Below are 18,351 nucleotides of genomic sequence, written 5' to 3'. Positions count from 1 at the left end.
CATCGCCAAAAATGCTGCTTTTGTTTCTAATACGTAACTATGGTATTTGGCTTCTGCAACTGTTGTTTTTTTTTTTGCTCCAAAAATACACTGGATGTAATATCTCTTCAAATTCTTGCAAGAGTATAGCGCCAAATCCGTCCTTGGATGCATCCGTATGTAACTCCGTTCGATGATTTCTTGAAAAAATTCTTAGCACCGTTTGATTAGTTAACGTTTGTTTCAACTGTTGTATCGCCCTTATCTCGTTTTCGCCTATAACGAATTTCACGTTTTTTTTCAATAGGTTCGTCAACGGTCATGCTATTATGGAGAAGCCTTTTACAAATTTTCGAAAAAAGCCAAAAAGTCCCAATAACGATTGAACTGCTCTTACATTTTTTGGCACTGGGAAATTTTTTACTGCTTTAATTTTCTCATCGCTTGGCTTTATGGTACCATCTTCAATAATTACGCCTAAAAATTGAACTCTCCTTTGCAGGAATTTGCATTTCTTCCAATTAATGCGTAAACCGTATTCTGCAGCAACTTCGAAAAATAAAGCCAACTTTCTCAAGTTTTCTTCCTTGGTTTTTGAGAAAATGATTATGTCATCCATGTAGACTGCTAGAATGCCATCTTCAATCAGCTGTCTTAAAATGCAATTTATGTACCGTATAAAATTTGCCGGTGAGTTGCAAAATCCAAAAGGTGCGAAATTAAACTCAAATAAACCATCTTACGTTATAAACACTGTATATTTTCTACTACTTTCTTCAATTGGTACGTGCAAGAATGCACTTTCAATATCCAAGGTGCTAAATATCACTGCACCATCCAGCTTGTCCACCACATCTTCCATATTTGGTGTTGGGTATTGGTCTTTAAATGCCAACTTATTAAGACGTCTTTAGTCGACATATACTCTTATTGTTCCATCTTTTTTAGCTGCTAGTACGACTCGACTGCAATACTGTGACGTTGATTTTCGAATAATTCCCCCTTTTAGCCATTCTTCAACCTGTGTTGTGATTATTTTTGCCTCTTCTGATGCTTTTCTGCTTGGGGATGCGTATATCGGTTCTTTCTTTGCTAGAATAATTTTCATTTCGACTGGACTTTTACTCCATTTCATTGGTTTATAATTATTTTTCAACTCTTCGATTTCTTTTTCATACTTCACTTCATCTTTGCTTATGGTAATATTCATGATTTCTTTTTCTTCGTGTTTAATTTTCGAAATCAGCAAAGTGAAGCTGTAGCCGTTCTCATCCGACGTATATCTACATTTACTTAAAACATCGTAACCAATTACTACGTAATAGTTTACCGCATAATCAGGTACTATTACCAAATGGTGTTCTAATTTTATTTTATCTAATTCGATTTCGCATAAAATTTTGCCTTCTGGATTTGTTTTTGCACCGCCGAAACCAACAATTTCTTCAGTGTAATTTTCCACTTGCTTTTGCACAAAATTGCTTTTAAATAAACTCTGTTTTACCAGCGTTATGTCGGCACCACCATCAATTAAACACTTAAATTTTTGTTGTCAACTCTAACCAATTTTAATTTTTCCATCTCTAAAGTACAATTTACACTTTTAGCTCCTAGATTGGTTTCTAAGCAATTTTTTGCGATGTGACCTGATTTGTTACATTTAAAACATTTTTGCTTTTCTGTGCATTCACGTCGTTTATGTTCTTTTGAGCCGCAATTGTAGCAATGCTCCTTTTTTACTTCTTTGTTTTTCCCGTACTTTTCATTCATCGGTTTCATTTTACTTATGCGTTCGTAAATTTCTATTTGCTCTTCTAACTCCAAATAGTTTTTTGCAGCGTATAACGTCATTTTATTTTCTGGCCTTCCTTTGATTCCGTCAACAATATATTGAATCACGGATTTTTGTTCAACTGATCCAGTTGCACCGATGTTTCGCATGTGTAAAATATATTCATGGGCGCTTTCACTGTCTTTCTTCTTTCTTTCTCGTAGTTGATTGTGAACTTCTATACTTGAATAAGTATGCGTAAATTCCGTTAGCATCTCAGTTTTAAATGTACTGTAATTTTTTGTTGTTAGTGTTTGCACAAAAAGTTTTGCTACTTTGGTTATCTTATTTCTCGCAAACACTAATTTTTGTGTGTCTGACCACTTATATGCATCTGCCATATCTTCCAAATTTTCGGACCACTTTTCTACTGACATTCCTGCTTCGCCATCAAAACATGGAATCATATCCTCTCCATTTGTACTCGAATTAGACATTTCATTTGTAAACTTAACCGTTAGTAGACGTATTAAATCTGTTAATTCTGTATTAGCCATAGTGATCGTATCGCTGGATTTGTTGTTGCTACTGCTGTTTATGTCACTTTCCACGTTTTTTTTATTGATGTTGCTTACACCTTCTGCAGTTTTTGTTTCGATTTCTATTTGTTCCTCTGCTTCACTGTTGCTTTCCTTCTCGATGCGCGTTATTTTTTCTTGCTGTTGTTTTCCAAATTCTTTCTTCGCTGCTCTTGTCAAAATTTTTCCACTGTCTTCTACATTTACATCTTCCATGCCAATTTTTAGCCTTTTTCTGCAACTTTACTACTTTCAATTGTTGTTTGTGTAGCACTTTTCAACTGTTTCAACTTCTTTTTTCTACAACAAAACAACAATTTTTTGCTTTCGCATTTGCTTTTTTTTTCTCCTGTTTTATATTCACTTTAATTATTGAACATTGGATGAGCCCCCAAATGTAGGAATGTTTATTTAATAGTATTTATTTAATCCAAAAAATCAAAGTGTATATACATTAATTAATTAATAAGTAATAATAAGTAACTTCTTAAACGCGCACAACCGACTGTAAAATCAAAGACGACTTATTACCAACTACCTCTTGTTTCTTAAAGCTTCTTCTTGTTCCTTTTTGCCGGCGTTACCAGATCTTACCCTTCCTGCCTACATTCGGCCATCCGACTCTTCATCTGACCCGGATGATAGTTCTTCATCTACTTCTGCATAACGCCATAACTTCATATGATCGCAGCTAGTTGATGTAGTCTTTGGCCCCTCAAAAACGCCTGCCTTTCGTACATCGTATCGTCCGTTGCTTTTGGTTTTTGTTACTTCGTATGGACCCAAATATTCATTTATTAATTTTTTACCTGGAATAAATTGAGTACGTTTAATGGCGACCAAGTCGCCTGCTTTATATACCCGCTCTTCTTTCCGCTTTCTATCAAATGTTTTTTTATATTCTGCTTGGATCTCTTCAATTTGTTGTTTCGCATGTTGTCGGAGTATATTGCGTTCTTCGTCAAATTCTTGAATCAATTCGTCCTCTATTGCTTGTTTTATGGGGTTGTACCCGCTGTTCTTTCGCATTTTTATACCAAAAAGGATTTCAAACGGTGAATATTTCGTAGTTCGATGAATTGTATTATTAATAGCGCTTTGCACGTCTCCCACAAAACGATACCATTGATGAGGAGACTCCCATGATAATTTAGAAATAACGTTGATAATTGTTCTGTTGACCCTTTCAATTTGGCCGTTACCTCTTGGAACTCCTGTTGTTGTTAGGATATGTTCGATCTGCGCTGCTTTACAAAATTCTACAAACGCATTTGACGTAAACGCGACGCCCTTATCGCTCACAATGCGAGTTGGATTTCCAAATATTTTAGTCCACAATTCAAGTTTTGTTATTACTTCCTCAGCCCCAGTAGACCTTGTCGGATAAAGCCACACAAACTTGCTAAAGCCATCGACCATTGCAAAAATATACTTATATTTCTTTGACGTAGCATCCATCGGTCCTAGGTGATCTACATGTAACGTACATAATGGAGTATCGCCTTTATCAATCGTATGTATTAATCCATCTAGCTTACCCTGCTTTTTGTTGTACAAAATACATTTGACACAGTTTTTGATTAATTTATCAACTTTTTGCTCTAGATGCGAAATATAAAATTGCTGCTTTCTTTGGTATGCCGTTTTCATAACTCCAAAATGACCTTGGTCATGACAAGTTTTTATCACCTCTTTTTCCATTAGTCGTGGAATCACCAATAAAGTTTGTCCATCTGTTTCCTTGAACAACACGTCGCCAATCATCTTGTAGTCCATATATTGCTTTGTTCTTAAAATTTGCATTATAACGCTGAGATGTTCATCGGTTTTTTGCGCTTTTTCAATCCTTAAACGCATTTCGCTTTTTGTATCGATCGTTAAAACTGCGTGTCTACTTAACGCGTCTACGTGTTTCATATGTGTACCACCTCGATGTTTAACCGTAAAATTGAAATCTTGCATGTACATTATGTATCTCGCAACTGATGGAATAATATCATTTTTTGACGTTGTGTATTTATATGTATTACAGTCTGTTATTAAAAGAAACTCAATGCCCAACAGATAATGTCGTAGTTTCTTCATCGCCAAAAATGCTGCTTTTGTTTCTAATACGTAACTATGGTGTTTGGCTTCTGCAACTGTTGTTTTTTTTTTTGCTCCAAAAATACACTGGATGTAATATCTCTTCAAATTCTTGCAAGAGTATAGCGCCAAATCCGTCCTTGGATGCATCCGTATGTAACTCCGTTCGATGATTTCTTGAAAAAATTCTTAGCACCGTTTGATTAGTTAACGTTTGTTTCAACTGTTGTATCGCCCTTATCTCGTTTTCGCCTATAACGAATTTCACGTTTTTTTTCAATAGGTTCGTCAACGATCATGCTATTATGGAGAAGCCTTTTACAAATTTTCGAAAAAAGCCAAAAAGTCCCAATAACGATTGAACTGCTCTTACATTTTTTGGCACTGGGAAATTTTTTACTGCTTTAATTTTCTCATCGCTTGGCTTTATGGTATCATCTTCAATAATTACGCCTAAAAATTGAACTCTCCTTTGCAGGAATTTGCATTTCTTCCAATTAATGCGTAAACCGTATTCTGCCGCAACTTCGAAAAATAAAGCCAACTTTCTCAAGTTTTCTTCCTTGGTTTTTGAGAAAATGATTATGTCATCCATGTAGACTGCTAGAATGCCATCTTCAATCAGCTGTCTTAAAATGCAATTTATGTACCGTATAAAATTTGCCGGTGAGTTGCAAAATCCAAAAGGTGCGAAATTAAACTCAAATAAACCATCTTACGTTATAAACACTGTATATTTTCTACTACTTTCTTCAATTGGTACGTGCAAGAATGCACTTTCAATATCCAAGGTGCTAAATATCACTGCACCATCCAGCTTGTCCACCACATCTTCCATATTTGGTGTTGGGTATTGGTCTTTAAATGCCAACTTATTAAGACGTCTTTAGTCGACATATACTCTTATTGTTCCATCTTTTTTAGCTGCTAGTACGACTCGACTGCAATACTGTGACGTTGATTTTCGAATAATTCCCCCTTTTAGCCATTCTTCAACCTGTGTTGTGATTATTTTTGCCTCTTCTGATGCTTTTCTGCTTGGGGATGCGTATATCGGTTCTTCCTTTGCTAGAATAATTTTCATTTCGACTGGACTTTTACTCCATTTCATTGGTTTATAATTATTTTTCAACTCTTCGATTTCTTTTTCATACTTCACTTCATCTTTGCTTATGGTAATATTCATGATTTCTTTTTCTTCGTGTTCAATTTTCGAAATCAGCGAAGTGAAGCTGTAGCCGTTCTCATCCGACGTATATCTACATCGTAACCAATTACTACGTCATAGTTTACCGCATAATCAGGTACTATTACCAAATGGTGTTCTAATTTTATTTTATCTAATTCGATTTCGCATAAAATTTTGCCTTCTGGATTTGTTTTTGCACCGCCGAAACCAACAATTTCTTCAGTGTAATTTTCCACTTGCTTTTGCACAAAATTGCTTTTAAATAAACTCTGTTTTACCAGCGTTATGTCGGCACCACCATCAATTAAACACTTAAATTTTTGTTGTCAACTCTAACCAATTTTAATTTTTCCATCTCTAAAGTACAATTTACACTTTTAGCTCCTAGATTGGTTTCTAAGCAATTTTTTGCGATGTGACCTGATTTGTTACATTTAAAACATTTTTGCTTTTCTGTGCATTCACGTCGTTTATGTTCTTTTGAGCCGCAATTGTAGCAATGCTCCTTTTTTACTTCTTTGTTTTTCCCGTACTTTTCATTCATCGGTTTCATTTTACTTATGCGTTCGTAAATTTCTATTTGCTCTTCTAACTCCAAATAGTTTTTTGCAGCGTATAACGTCATTTTATTTTCTGGCCTTCCTTTGATTCCGTCAACAATATATTGAATCACGGATTTTTGTTCAACTGATCCAGTTGCACCGATGTTTCGCATGTGTAAAATATATTCATGGGCGCTTTCACTGTCTTTCTTCTTTCTTTCTCGTAGTTGATTGTGAACTTCTATACTTGAATAAGTATGCGTAAATTCCGTTAGCATCTCAGTTTTAAATGTACTGTAATTTTTTGTTGTTAGTGTTTGCACAAAAAGTTTTGCTACTTTGGTTATCTTATTTCTCGCAAACACTAATTTTTGTGTGTCTGACCACTTGTATGCATCTGCCATATCTTCCAAATTTTCGGACCACTTTTCTACTGACATTCCTGCTTCGCCATCAAAACATGGAATCATATCCTCTCCATTTGTACTCGAATTAGACATTTCATTTGTAAACTTAACCGTTAGTAGCCGTATTAAATCTGTTAATTCTGTATTAGCCATAGTGATCGTATCGCTGGATTTGTTGTTGCTACTGCTGTTTATGTCACTTTCCACGTTTTTTTTATTGATGTTGCTTACACCTTCTGCAGTTTTTGTTTCGATTTCTATTCGTTCCTCTGCTTCACTGTTGCTTTCCTTCTCGATGCGCGTTATTTTTTCTTGCTGTTGTTTTCCAAATTCTTTCTTCGCTGCTCTTGTCAAAATTTTTCCACTGTCTTCTACATTTACATCTTCCATGCCAATTTTTAGCCTTTTTCTGCAACTTTACTACTTTCAATTGTTGTTTGTGTAGCACTTTTCAACTGTTTCAACTTCTTTTTTCTACAACAAAACAACAATTTTTTGCTTTCGCATTTGCTTTTTTTTTCTCCTGTTTTATATTCACTTTAATTATTGAACATTGGATGAGCCCCCAAATGTAGGAATGTTTATTTAATAGTATTTATTTAATCCAAAAAATCAAAGTGTATATACATTAATTAATTAATAAGTAATAATAAGTAACTTCTTAAACGCGCACAACCGACTGTAAAATCAAAGACGACTTATTACCAACTACCTCTTGTTTCTTAAAGCTTCTTCTTGTTCCTTTTTGCCGGCGTTACCAGATCTTACCCTTCCTGCCTACATTCGGCCATCCGACTCTTCATCTGACCCGGATGATAGTTCTTCATCTACTTCTGCATAACGCCATAACTTCATATGATCGCAGCTAGTTGATGTAGTCTTTGGCCCCTCAAAAACGCCTGCCTTTCGTACATCGTATCGTCCGTTGCTTTTGGTTTTTGTTACTTCGTATGGACCCAAATATTCATTTATTAATTTTTTACCTGGAATAAATTGAGTACGTTTAATGGCGACCAAGTCGCCTGCTTTATATACCCGCTCTTCTTTCCGCTTTCTATCAAATGTTTTTTTATATTCTGCTTGGATCTCTTCAATTTGTTGTTTCGCATGTTGTCGGAGTATATTGCGTTCTTCGTCAAATTCTTGAATCAATTCGTCCTCTATTGCTTGTTTTATGGGGTTGTACCCGCTGTTCTTTCGCATTTTTATACCAAAAAGGATTTCAAACGGTGAATATTTCGTAGTTCGATGAATTGTATTATTAATAGCGCTTTGCACGTCTCCCACAAAACGATACCATTGATGAGGAGACTCCCATGATAATTTAGAAATAACGTTGATAATTGTTCTGTTGACCCTTTCAATTTGGCCGTTACCTCTTGGAACTCCTGTTGTTGTTAGGATATGTTCGATCTGCGCTGCTTTACAAAATTCTACAAACGCATTTGACGTAAACGCGACGCCCTTATCGCTCACAATGCGAGTTGGATTTCCAAATATTTTAGTCCACAATTCAAGTTTTGTTATTACTTCCTCAGCCCCAGTAGACCTTGTCGGATAAAGCCACACAAACTTGCTAAAGCCATCGACCATTGCAAAAATATACTTATATTTCTTTGACGTAGCATCCATCGGTCCTAGGTGATCTACATGTAACGTACATAATGGAGTATCGCCTTTATCAATCGTATGTATTAATCCATCTAGCTTACCCTGCTTTTTGTTGTACAAAATACATTTGACACAGTTTTTGATTAATTTATCAACTTTTTGCTCTAGATGCGAAATATAAAATTGCTGCTTTCTTTGGTATGCCGTTTTCATAACTCCAAAATGACCTTGGTCATGACAAGTTTTTATCACCTCTTTTTCCATTAGTCGTGGAATCACCAATAAAGTTTGTCCATCTGTTTCCTTGAACAACACGTCGCCAATCATCTTGTAGTCCATATATTGCTTTGTTCTTAAAATTTGCATTATAACGCTGAGATGTTCATCGGTTTTTTGCGCTTTTTCAATCCTTAAACGCATTTCGCTTTTTGTATCGATCGTTAAAACTGCGTGTCTACTTAACGCGTCTACGTGTTTCATATGTGTACCACCTCGATGTTTAACCGTAAAATTGAAATCTTGCATGTACATTATGTATCTCGCAACTGATGGAATAATATCATTTTTTGACGTTGTGTATTTATATGTATTACAGTCTGTTATTAAAAGAAACTCAATGCCCAACAGATAATGTCGTAGTTTCTTCATCGCCAAAAATGCTGCTTTTGTTTCTAATACGTAACTATGGTATTTGGCTTCTGCAACTGTTGTTTTTTTTTTGCTCCAAAAATACACTGGATGTAATATCTCTTCAAATTCTTGCAAGAGTATAGCGCCAAATCCGTCCTTGGATGCATCCGTATGCAACTCCGTTCGATGATTTCTTGAAAAAATTCTTAGCACCGTTTGATTAGTTAACGTTTGTTTCAACTGTTGTATCGCCCTTATCTCGTTTTCGCCTATAACGAATTTCACGTTTTTTTTCAATAGGTTCGTCAACGGTCATGCTATTATGGAGAAGCCTTTTACAAATTTTCGAAAAAAGCCAAAAAGTCCCAATAACGATTGAACTGCTCTTACATTTTTTGGCACTGGGAAATTTTTTACTGCTTTAATTTTCTCATCGCTTGGCTTTATGGTACCATCTTCAATAATTACGCCTAAAAATTGAACTCTCCTTTGCAGGAATTTGCATTTCTTCCAATTAATGCGTAAACCGTATTCTGCAGCAACTTCGAAAAATAAAGCCAACTTTCTCAAGTTTTCTTCCTTGGTTTTTGAGAAAATGATTATGTCATCCATGTAGACTGCTAGAATGCCATCTTCAATCAGCTGTCTTAAAATGCAATTTATGTACCGTATAAAATTTGCCGGTGAGTTGCAAAATCCAAAAGGTGCGAAATTAAACTCAAATAAACCATCTTACGTTATAAACACTGTATATTTTCTACTACTTTCTTCAATTGGTACGTGCAAGAATGCACTTTCAATATCCAAGGTGCTAAATATCACTGCACCATCCAGCTTGTCCACCACATCTTCCATATTTGGTGTTGGGTATTGGTCTTTAAATGCCAACTTATTAAGACGTCTTTAGTCGACATATACTCTTATTGTTCCATCTTTTTTAGCTGCTAGTACGACTCGACTGCAATACTGTGACGTTGATTTTCGAATAATTCCCCCTTTTAGCCATTCTTCAACCTGTGTTGTGATTATTTTTGCCTCTTCTGATGCTTTTCTGCTTGGGGATGCGTATATCGGTTCTTTACCAAACTTTACTACTTTCAATTGTTGTTTGTGTAGCACTTTTCAACTGTTTCAACTTCTTTTTTCTACAACAAAACAACAATTTTTTGCTTTCGCATTTGCTTTTTTTTTCTCCTGTTTTATATTCACTTTAATTATTGAACATTGGATGAGCCCCCAAATGTAGGAATGTTTATTTAATAGTATTTATTTAATCCAAAAAATCAAAGTGTATATACATTAATTAATTAATAAGTAATAATAAGTAACTTCTTAAACGCGCACAACCGACTGTAAAATCAAAGACGACTTATTACCAACTACCTCTTGTTTCTTAAAGCTTCTTCTTGTTCCTTTTTGCCGGCGTTACCAGATCTTACCCTTCCTGCCTACATTCGGCCATCCGACTCTTCATCTGACCCGGATGATAGTTCTTCATCTACTTCTGCATAACGCCATAACTTCATATGATCGCAGCTAGTTGATGTAGTCTTTGGCCCCTCAAAAACGCCTGCCTTTCGTACATCGTATCGTCCGTTGCTTTTGGTTTTTGTTACTTCGTATGGACCCAAATATTCATTTATTAATTTTTTACCTGGAATAAATTGAGTACGTTTAATGGTGACCAAGTCGCCTGCTTTATATACCCGCTCTTCTTTCCGCTTTCTATCAAATGTTTTTTTATATTCTGCTTGGACCTCTTCAATTTGTTGTTTCGCATGTTGTCGGAGTATATTGCGTTCTTCGTCAAATTCTTGAATCAATTCGTCCTCTATTGCTTGTTTTATGGAGTTGTACCCGCTGTTCTTTCGCATTTTTATACCAAAAAGGATTTCAAACGGTGAATATTTCGTAGTTCGATGAATTGTATTATTAATAGCGCTTTGCACGTCTCCCACAAAACGATACCATTGATGAGGAGACTCCCATGATAATTTAGAAATAACGTTGATAATTGTTCTGTTGACCCTTTCAATTTGGCCGTTACCTCTTGGAACTCCTGTTGTTGTTAGGATATGTTCGATCTGCGCTGCTTTACAAAATTCTACAAACGCATTTGACGTAAACGCGACGCCCTTATCGCTCACAATGCGAGTTGGATTTCCAAATATTTTAGTCCACAATTCAAGTTTTGTTATTACTTCCTCAGCCCCAGTAGACCTTGTCGGATAAAGCCACACAAACTTGCTAAAGCCATCGACCATTGCAAAAATATACTTATATTTCTTTGACGTAGCATCCATCGGTCCTAGGTGATCTACATGTAACGTACATAATGGAGTATCGCCTTTATCAATCGTATGTATTAATCCATCTAGCTTACCCTGCTTTTTGTTGTACAAAATACATTTGACACAGTTTTTGATTAATTTATCAACTTTTTGCTCTAGATGCGAAATATAAAATTGCTGCTTTCTTTGGTATGCCGTTTTCATAACTCCAAAATGACCTTGGTCATGACAAGTTTTTATCACCTCTTTTTCCATTAGTCGTGGAATCACCAATAAAGTTTGTCCATCTGTTTCCTTGAACAACACGTCGCCAATCATCTTGTAGTCCATATATTGCTTTGTTCTTAAAATTTGCATTATAACGCTGAGATGTTCATCGGTTTTTTGCGCTTTTTCAATCCTTAAACGCATTTCGCTTTTTGTATCGATCGTTAAAACTGCGTGTCTACTTAACGCGTCTACGTGTTTCATATGTGTACCACCTCGATGTTTAACCGTAAAATTGAAATCTTGCATGTACATTATGTATCTCGCAACTGATGGAATAATATCATTTTTTGACGTTGTGTATTTATATGTATTACAGTCTGTTATTAAAAGAAACTCAATGCCCAACAGATAATGTCGTAGTTTCTTCATCGCCAAAAATGCTGCTTTTGTTTCTAATACGTAACTATGGTGTTTGGCTTCTGCAACTGTTGTTTTTTTTTTTTGCTCCAAAAATACACTGGATGTAATATCTCTTCAAATTCTTGCAAGAGTATAGCGCCAAATCCGTCCTTGGATGCATCCGTATGTAACTCCGTTCGATGATTTCTTGAAAAAATTCTTAGCACCGTTTGATTAGTTAACGTTTGTTTCAACTGTTGTATCGCCCTTATCTCGTTTTCGCCTATAACGAATTTCACGTTTTTTTTCAATAGGTTCGTCAACGGTCATGCTATTATGGAGAAGCCTTTTACAAATTTTCGAAAAAAGCCAAAAAGTCCCAATAACGATTGAACTGCTCTTACATTTTTTGGCACTGGGAAATTTTTTACTGCTTTAATTTTCTCATCGCTTGGCTTTATGGTACCATCTTCAATAATTACGCCTAAAAATTGAACTCTCCTTTGCAGGAATTTGCATTTCTTCCAATTAATGCGTAAACCGTATTCTGCAGCAACTTCGAAAAATAAAGCCAACTTTCTCAAGTTTTCTTCCTTGGTTTTTGAGAAAATGATTATGTCATCCATGTAGACTGCTAGAATGCCATCTTCAATCAGCTGTCTTAAAATGCAATTTATGTACCGTATAAAATTTGCCGGTGAGTTGCAAAATCCAAAAGGTGCGAAATTAAACTCAAATAAACCATCTTACGTTATAAACACTGTATATTTTCTACTACTTTCTTCAATTGGTACGTGCAAGAATGCACTTTCAATATCCAAGGTGCTAAATATCACTGCACCATCCAGCTTGTCCACCACATCTTCCATATTTGGTGTTGGGTATTGGTCTTTAAATGCCAACTTATTAAGACGTCTTTAGTCGACATATACTCTTATTGTTCCATCTTTTTTAGCTGCTAGTACGACTCGACTGCAATACTGTGACGTTGATTTTCGAATAATTCCCCCTTTTAGCCATTCTTCAACCTGTGTTGTGATTATTTTTGCCTCTTCTGATGCTTTTCTGCTTGGGGATGCGTATATCGGTTCTTCCTTTGCTAGAATAATTTTCATTTCGACTGGACTTTTACTCCATTTCATTGGTTTATAATTATTTTTCAACTCTTCGATTTCTTTTTCATACTTCACTTCATCTTTGCTTATGGTAATATTCATGATTTCTTTTTCTTCGTGTTCAATTTTCGAAATCAGCGAAGTGAAGCTGTAGCCGTTCTCATCCGACGTATATCTACATCGTAACCAATTACTACGTCATAGTTTACCGCATAATCAGGTACTATTACCAAATGGTGTTCTAATTTTATTTTATCTAATTCGATTTCGCATAAAATTTTGCCTTCTGGATTTGTTTTTGCACCGCCGAAACCAACAATTTCTTCAGTGTAATTTTCCACTTGCTTTTGCACAAAATTGCTTTTAAATAAACTCTGTTTTACCAGCGTTATGTCGGCACCACCATCAATTAAACACTTAAATTTTTGTTGTCAACTCTAACCAATTTTAATTTTTCCATCTCTAAAGTACAATTTACACTTTTAGCTCCTAGATTGGTTTCTAAGCAATTTTTTGCGATGTGACCTGATTTGTTACATTTAAAACATTTTTGCTTTTCTGTGCATTCACGTCGTTTATGTTCTTTTGAGCCGCAATTGTAGCAATGCTCCTTTTTTACTTCTTTGTTTTTCCCGTACTTTTCATTCATCGGTTTCATTTTACTTATGCGTTCGTAAATTTCTATTTGCTCTTCTAACTCCAAATAGTTTTTTGCAGCGTATAACGTCATTTTATTTTCTGGCCTTCCTTTGATTCCGTCAACAATATATTGAATCACGGATTTTTGTTCAACTGATCCAGTTGCACCGATGTTTCGCATGTGTAAAATATATTCATGGGCGCTTTCACTGTCTTTCTTCTTTCTTTCTCGTAGTTGATTGTGAACTTCTATACTTGAATAAGTATGCGTAAATTCCGTTAGCATCTCAGTTTTAAATGTACTGTAATTTTTTGTTGTTAGTGTTTGCACAAAAAGTTTTGCTACTTTGGTTATCTTATTTCTCGCAAACACTAATTTTTGTGTGTCTGACCACTTATATGCATCTGCCATATCTTCCAAATTTTCGGACCACTTTTCTACTGACATTCCTGCTTCGCCATCAAAACATGGAATCATATCCTCTCCATTTGTACTCGAATTAGACATTTCATTTGTAAACTTAACCGTTAGTAGACGTATTAAATCTGTTAATTCTGTATTAGCCATAGTGATCGTATCGCTGGATTTGTTGTTGCTACTGCTGTTTATGTCACTTTCCACGTTTTTTTTATTGATGTTGCTTACACCTTCTGCAGTTTTTGTTTCGATTTCTATTTGTTCCTCTGCTTCACTGTTGCTTTCCTTCTCGATGCGCGTTATTTTTTCTTGCTGTTGTTTTCCAAATTCTTTCTTCGCTGCTCTTGTCAAAATTTTTCCACTGTCTTCTACATTTACATCTTCCATGCCAATTTTTAGCCTTTTTCTGCAACTTTACTACTTTCAATTGTTGTTTGTGTAGCACTTTTCAACTGTTTCAACTTCTTTTTTCTACAACAAAACAACAATTTTTTGCTTTCGCATTTGCTTTTTTTTTCTCCTGTTTTATATTCACTTTAATTATTGAACATTGGATGAGCCCCCAAATGTAGGAATGTTTATTTAATAGTATTTATTTAATCCAAAAAATCAAAGTGTATATACATTAATTAATTAATAAGTAATAATAAGTAACTTCTTAAACGCGCACAACCGACTGTAAAATCAAAGACGACTTATTACCAACTACCTCTTGTTTCTTAAAGCTTCTTCTTGTTCCTTTTTGCCGGCGTTACCAGATCTTACCCTTCCTGCCTACATTCGGCCATCCGACTCTTCATCTGACCCGGATGATAGTTCTTCATCTACTTCTGCATAACGCCATAACTTCATATGATCGCAGCTAGTTGATGTAGTCTTTGGCCCCTCAAAAACGCCTGCCTTTCGTACATCGTATCGTCCGTTGCTTTTGGTTTTTGTTACTTCGTATGGACCCAAATATTCATTTATTAATTTTTTACCTGGAATAAATTGAGTACGTTTAATGGCGACCAAGTCGCCTGCTTTATATACCCGCTCTTCTTTCCGCTTTCTATCAAATGTTTTTTTATATTCTGCTTGGATCTCTTCAATTTGTTGTTTCGCATGTTGTCGGAGTATATTGCGTTCTTCGTCAAATTCTTGAATCAATTCGTCCTCTATTGCTTGTTTTATGGGGTTGTACCCGCTGTTCTTTCGCATTTTTATACCAAAAAGGATTTCAAACGGTGAATATTTCGTAGTTCGATGAATTGTATTATTAATAGCGCTTTGCACGTCTCCCACAAAACGATACCATTGATGAGGAGACTCCCATGATAATTTAGAAATAACGTTGATAATTGTTCTGTTGACCCTTTCAATTTGGCCGTTACCTCTTGGAACTCCTGTTGTTGTTAGGATATGTTCGATCTGCGCTGCTTTACAAAATTCTACAAACGCATTTGACGTAAACGCGACGCCCTTATCGCTCACAATGCGAGTTGGATTTCCAAATATTTTAGTCCACAATTCAAGTTTTGTTATTACTTCCTCAGCCCAAGTAGACCTTGTCGGATAAAGCCACACAAACTTGCTAAAGCCATCGACCATTGCAAAAATATACTTATACTTCTTTGACGTAGCATCCATCGGTCCTAGGTGATCTACATGTAACGTACATAATGGAGTATCGCCTTTATCAATCGTATGTATTAATCCATCTAGCTTACCCTGCTTTTTGTTGTTTTTTAGTTTTTGATTAATTTATCAACTTTTTGCTCTAGATGCGAAATATAAAATTGCTGCTTTCTTTGGTATGCCGTTTTCATAACTCCAAAATGACCTTGGTCATGACAAGTTTTTATCACCTCTTTTTCCATTAGTCGTGGAATCACCAATAAAGTTTGTCCGTCTGTTTCCTTGAACAACACGTCGCCAATCATCTTGTAGTCCATATATTGCTTTGTTCTTAAAATTTGCATTATAACGCTGAGATGTTCATCGGTTTTTTGCCCTTTTTCAATCCTTAAACGCATTTCGCTTTTTGTATCGATCGTTGAAACTGCGTGTCTACTTAACGCGTCTACGTGTTTCATATGTGTACCACCTCGATGTTTAACCGTAAAATTGAAATCTTGCATGTACATTATGTATCACGCAACTGATGGAATAATATCATTTTTTGACGTTGTGTATTTATATGTATTACAGTCTGTTATTAAAAGAAACTCAATGCCCAACAGATAATGTCGTAGTTTCTTCATCGCCAAAAATGCTGCTTTTGTTTCTAATACGTAACTATGGTATTTGGCTTCTGCAACTGTTGTTTTTTTTTTTGCTCCAAAAATACACTGGATGTAATATCTCTTCAAATTCTTGCAAGAGTATAGCGCCAAATCCGTCCTTGGATGCATCCGTATGTAACTCCGTTCGATGATTTCTTGAAAAAATTCTTAGCACCGTTTGATTAGTTAACGTTTGTTTCAACTGTTGTATCGCCCTTATCTCGTTTTCGCCTATAACGAATTTCACGTTTTTTTTCAATAGGTTCGTCAACGGTCATGCTATTATGGAGAAGCCTTTTACAAATTTTCGAAAAAAGCCAAAAAGTCCCAATAACGATTGAACTGCTCTTACATTTTTTGGCACTGGGAAATTTTTTACTGCTTTAATTTTCTCATCGCTTGGCTTTATGGTACCATCTTCAATAATTACGCCTAAAAATTGAACTCTCCTTTGCAGGAATTTGCATTTCTTCCAATTAATGCGTAAACCGTATTCTGCAGCAACTTCGAAAAATAAAGCCAACTTTCTCAAGTTTTCTTCCTTGGTTTTTGAGAAAATGATTATGTCATCCATGTAGACTGCTAGAATGCCATCTTCAATCAGCTGTCTTAAAATGCAATTTATGTACCGTATAAAATTTGCCGGTGAGTTGCAAAATCCAAAAGGTGCGAAATTAAACTCAAATAAACCATCTTACGTTATAAACACTGTATATTTTCTACTACTTTCTTCAATTGGTACGTGCAAGAATGCACTTTCAATATCCAAGGTGCTAAATATCACTGCACCATCCAGCTTGTCCACCACATCTTCCATATTTGGTGTTGGGTATTGGTCTTTAAATGCCAACTTATTAAGACGTCTTTAGTCGACATATACTCTTATTGTTCCATCTTTTTTAGCTGCTAGTACGACTCGACTGCAATACTGTGACGTTGATTTTCGAATAATTCCCCCTTTTAGCCATTCTTCAACCTGTGTTGTGATTATTTTTGCCTCTTCTGATGCTTTTCTGCTTGGGGATGCGTATATCGGTTCTTCCTTTGCTAGAATAATTTTCATTTCGACTGGACTTTTACTCCATTTCATTGGTTTATAATTATTTTTCAACTCTTCGATTTCTTTTTCATACTTCACTTCATCTTTGCTTATGGTAATATTCATGATTTCTTTTTCTTCGTGTTCAATTTTCGAAATCAGCGAAGTGAAGCTGTAGCCGTTCTCATCCGACGTATATCTACATTTACTTAAAACATCGTAACCAATTACTACGTAATAGTTTACCGCATAATCAGGTACTATTACCAAATGGTGTTCTAATTTTATTTTATCTAATTCGATTTCGCATAAAATTTTGCCTTCTGGATTTGTTTTTGCACCGCCGAAACCAACAATTTCTTCAGTGTAATTTTCCACTTGCTTTTGCACAAAATTGCTTTTAAATAAACTCTGTTTTACCAGCGTTATGTCGGCACCACCATCAATTAAACACTTAAATTTTTGTTGTCAACTCTAACCAATTTTAATTTTTCCATCTCTAAAGTACAATTTACACTTTTAGCTCCTAGATTGGTTTCTAAGCAATTTTTTGCGATGTGACCTGATTTGTTACATTTAAAACATTTTTGCTTTTCTGTGCATTCACGTCGTTTATGTTCTTTTGAGCCGCAATTGTAGCAATGCTCCTTTTTTACTTCTTTGTTTTTCCCGTACTTTTCATTCATCGGTTTCATTTTACTTATGCGTTCGTAAATTTCTATTTGCTCTTTTAACTCCAAATAGTTTTTTGCAGCGTATAACGTCATTTTATTTTCTGGCCTTCCTTTGATTCCGTCAACAATATATTGAATCACGGATTTTTGTTCAACTGATCCAGTTGCACCGATGTTTCGCATGTGTAAAATATATTCATGGGCGCTTTCACTGTCTTTCTTCTTTCTTTCTCGTAGTTGATTGTGAACTTCTATACTTGAATAAGTATGCGTAAATTCCGTTAGCATCTCAGTTTTAAATGTACTGTAATTTTTTGTTGTTAGTGTTTGCACAAAAAGTTTTGCTACTTTGGTTATCTTATTTCTCGCAAACACTAATTTTTGTGTGTCTGACCACTTATATGCATCTGCCATATCTTCCAAATTTTCGGACCACTTTTCTACTGGCATTCCTGCTTCGCCATCAAAACATGGAATCATATCCTCTCCATTTGTACTCGAATTAGACAT

General features: G+C 35.4%; 1 protein-coding gene across 1 annotated transcript; it reads right to left on the bottom strand.

Annotated features, from left to right (window-relative positions):
• Nucleotides 1-889: 889 nt before the first annotated feature.
• LOC119667324 lies at nt 890-2,544 on the bottom strand. Its single transcript, XM_038076614.1, has 2 exons — nt 1,579-2,544; nt 890-1,516 (listed from the first exon to the last, which is right to left on the bottom strand). The coding sequence occupies exons 1-2, from the start codon at nt 2,542-2,544 to the stop codon at nt 890-892; spliced, it is 1,593 nt and encodes a 530-aa protein (XP_037932542.1).
• Between the last annotated feature and the right edge of the window lie 15,807 nt (nt 2,545-18,351).

Source organism: Teleopsis dalmanni, chromosome 1 (genome assembly GCF_002237135.1).
Source record: "Teleopsis dalmanni isolate 2A chromosome 1, ASM223713v2, whole genome shotgun sequence".
Taxonomy (NCBI): domain Eukaryota; kingdom Metazoa; phylum Arthropoda; class Insecta; order Diptera; family Diopsidae; genus Teleopsis; species Teleopsis dalmanni.
This window is presented reverse-complemented; position numbering and strand designations above follow the sequence as displayed.

Coding starts and splice junctions, on each gene's coding strand:
- LOC119667324 (XM_038076614.1), bottom strand. CDS start 2,544: ATGGAAGATGTAAATGTAGAAGACAGTGGAAAAATTTTGACAAGAGCA. Junction 1,517..1,578: donor CCAATCTAGGAGCTAAAAGT/GTAAATTGTACT, acceptor CAAAAATTTAAG/TGTTTAATTGATGGTGGTGC.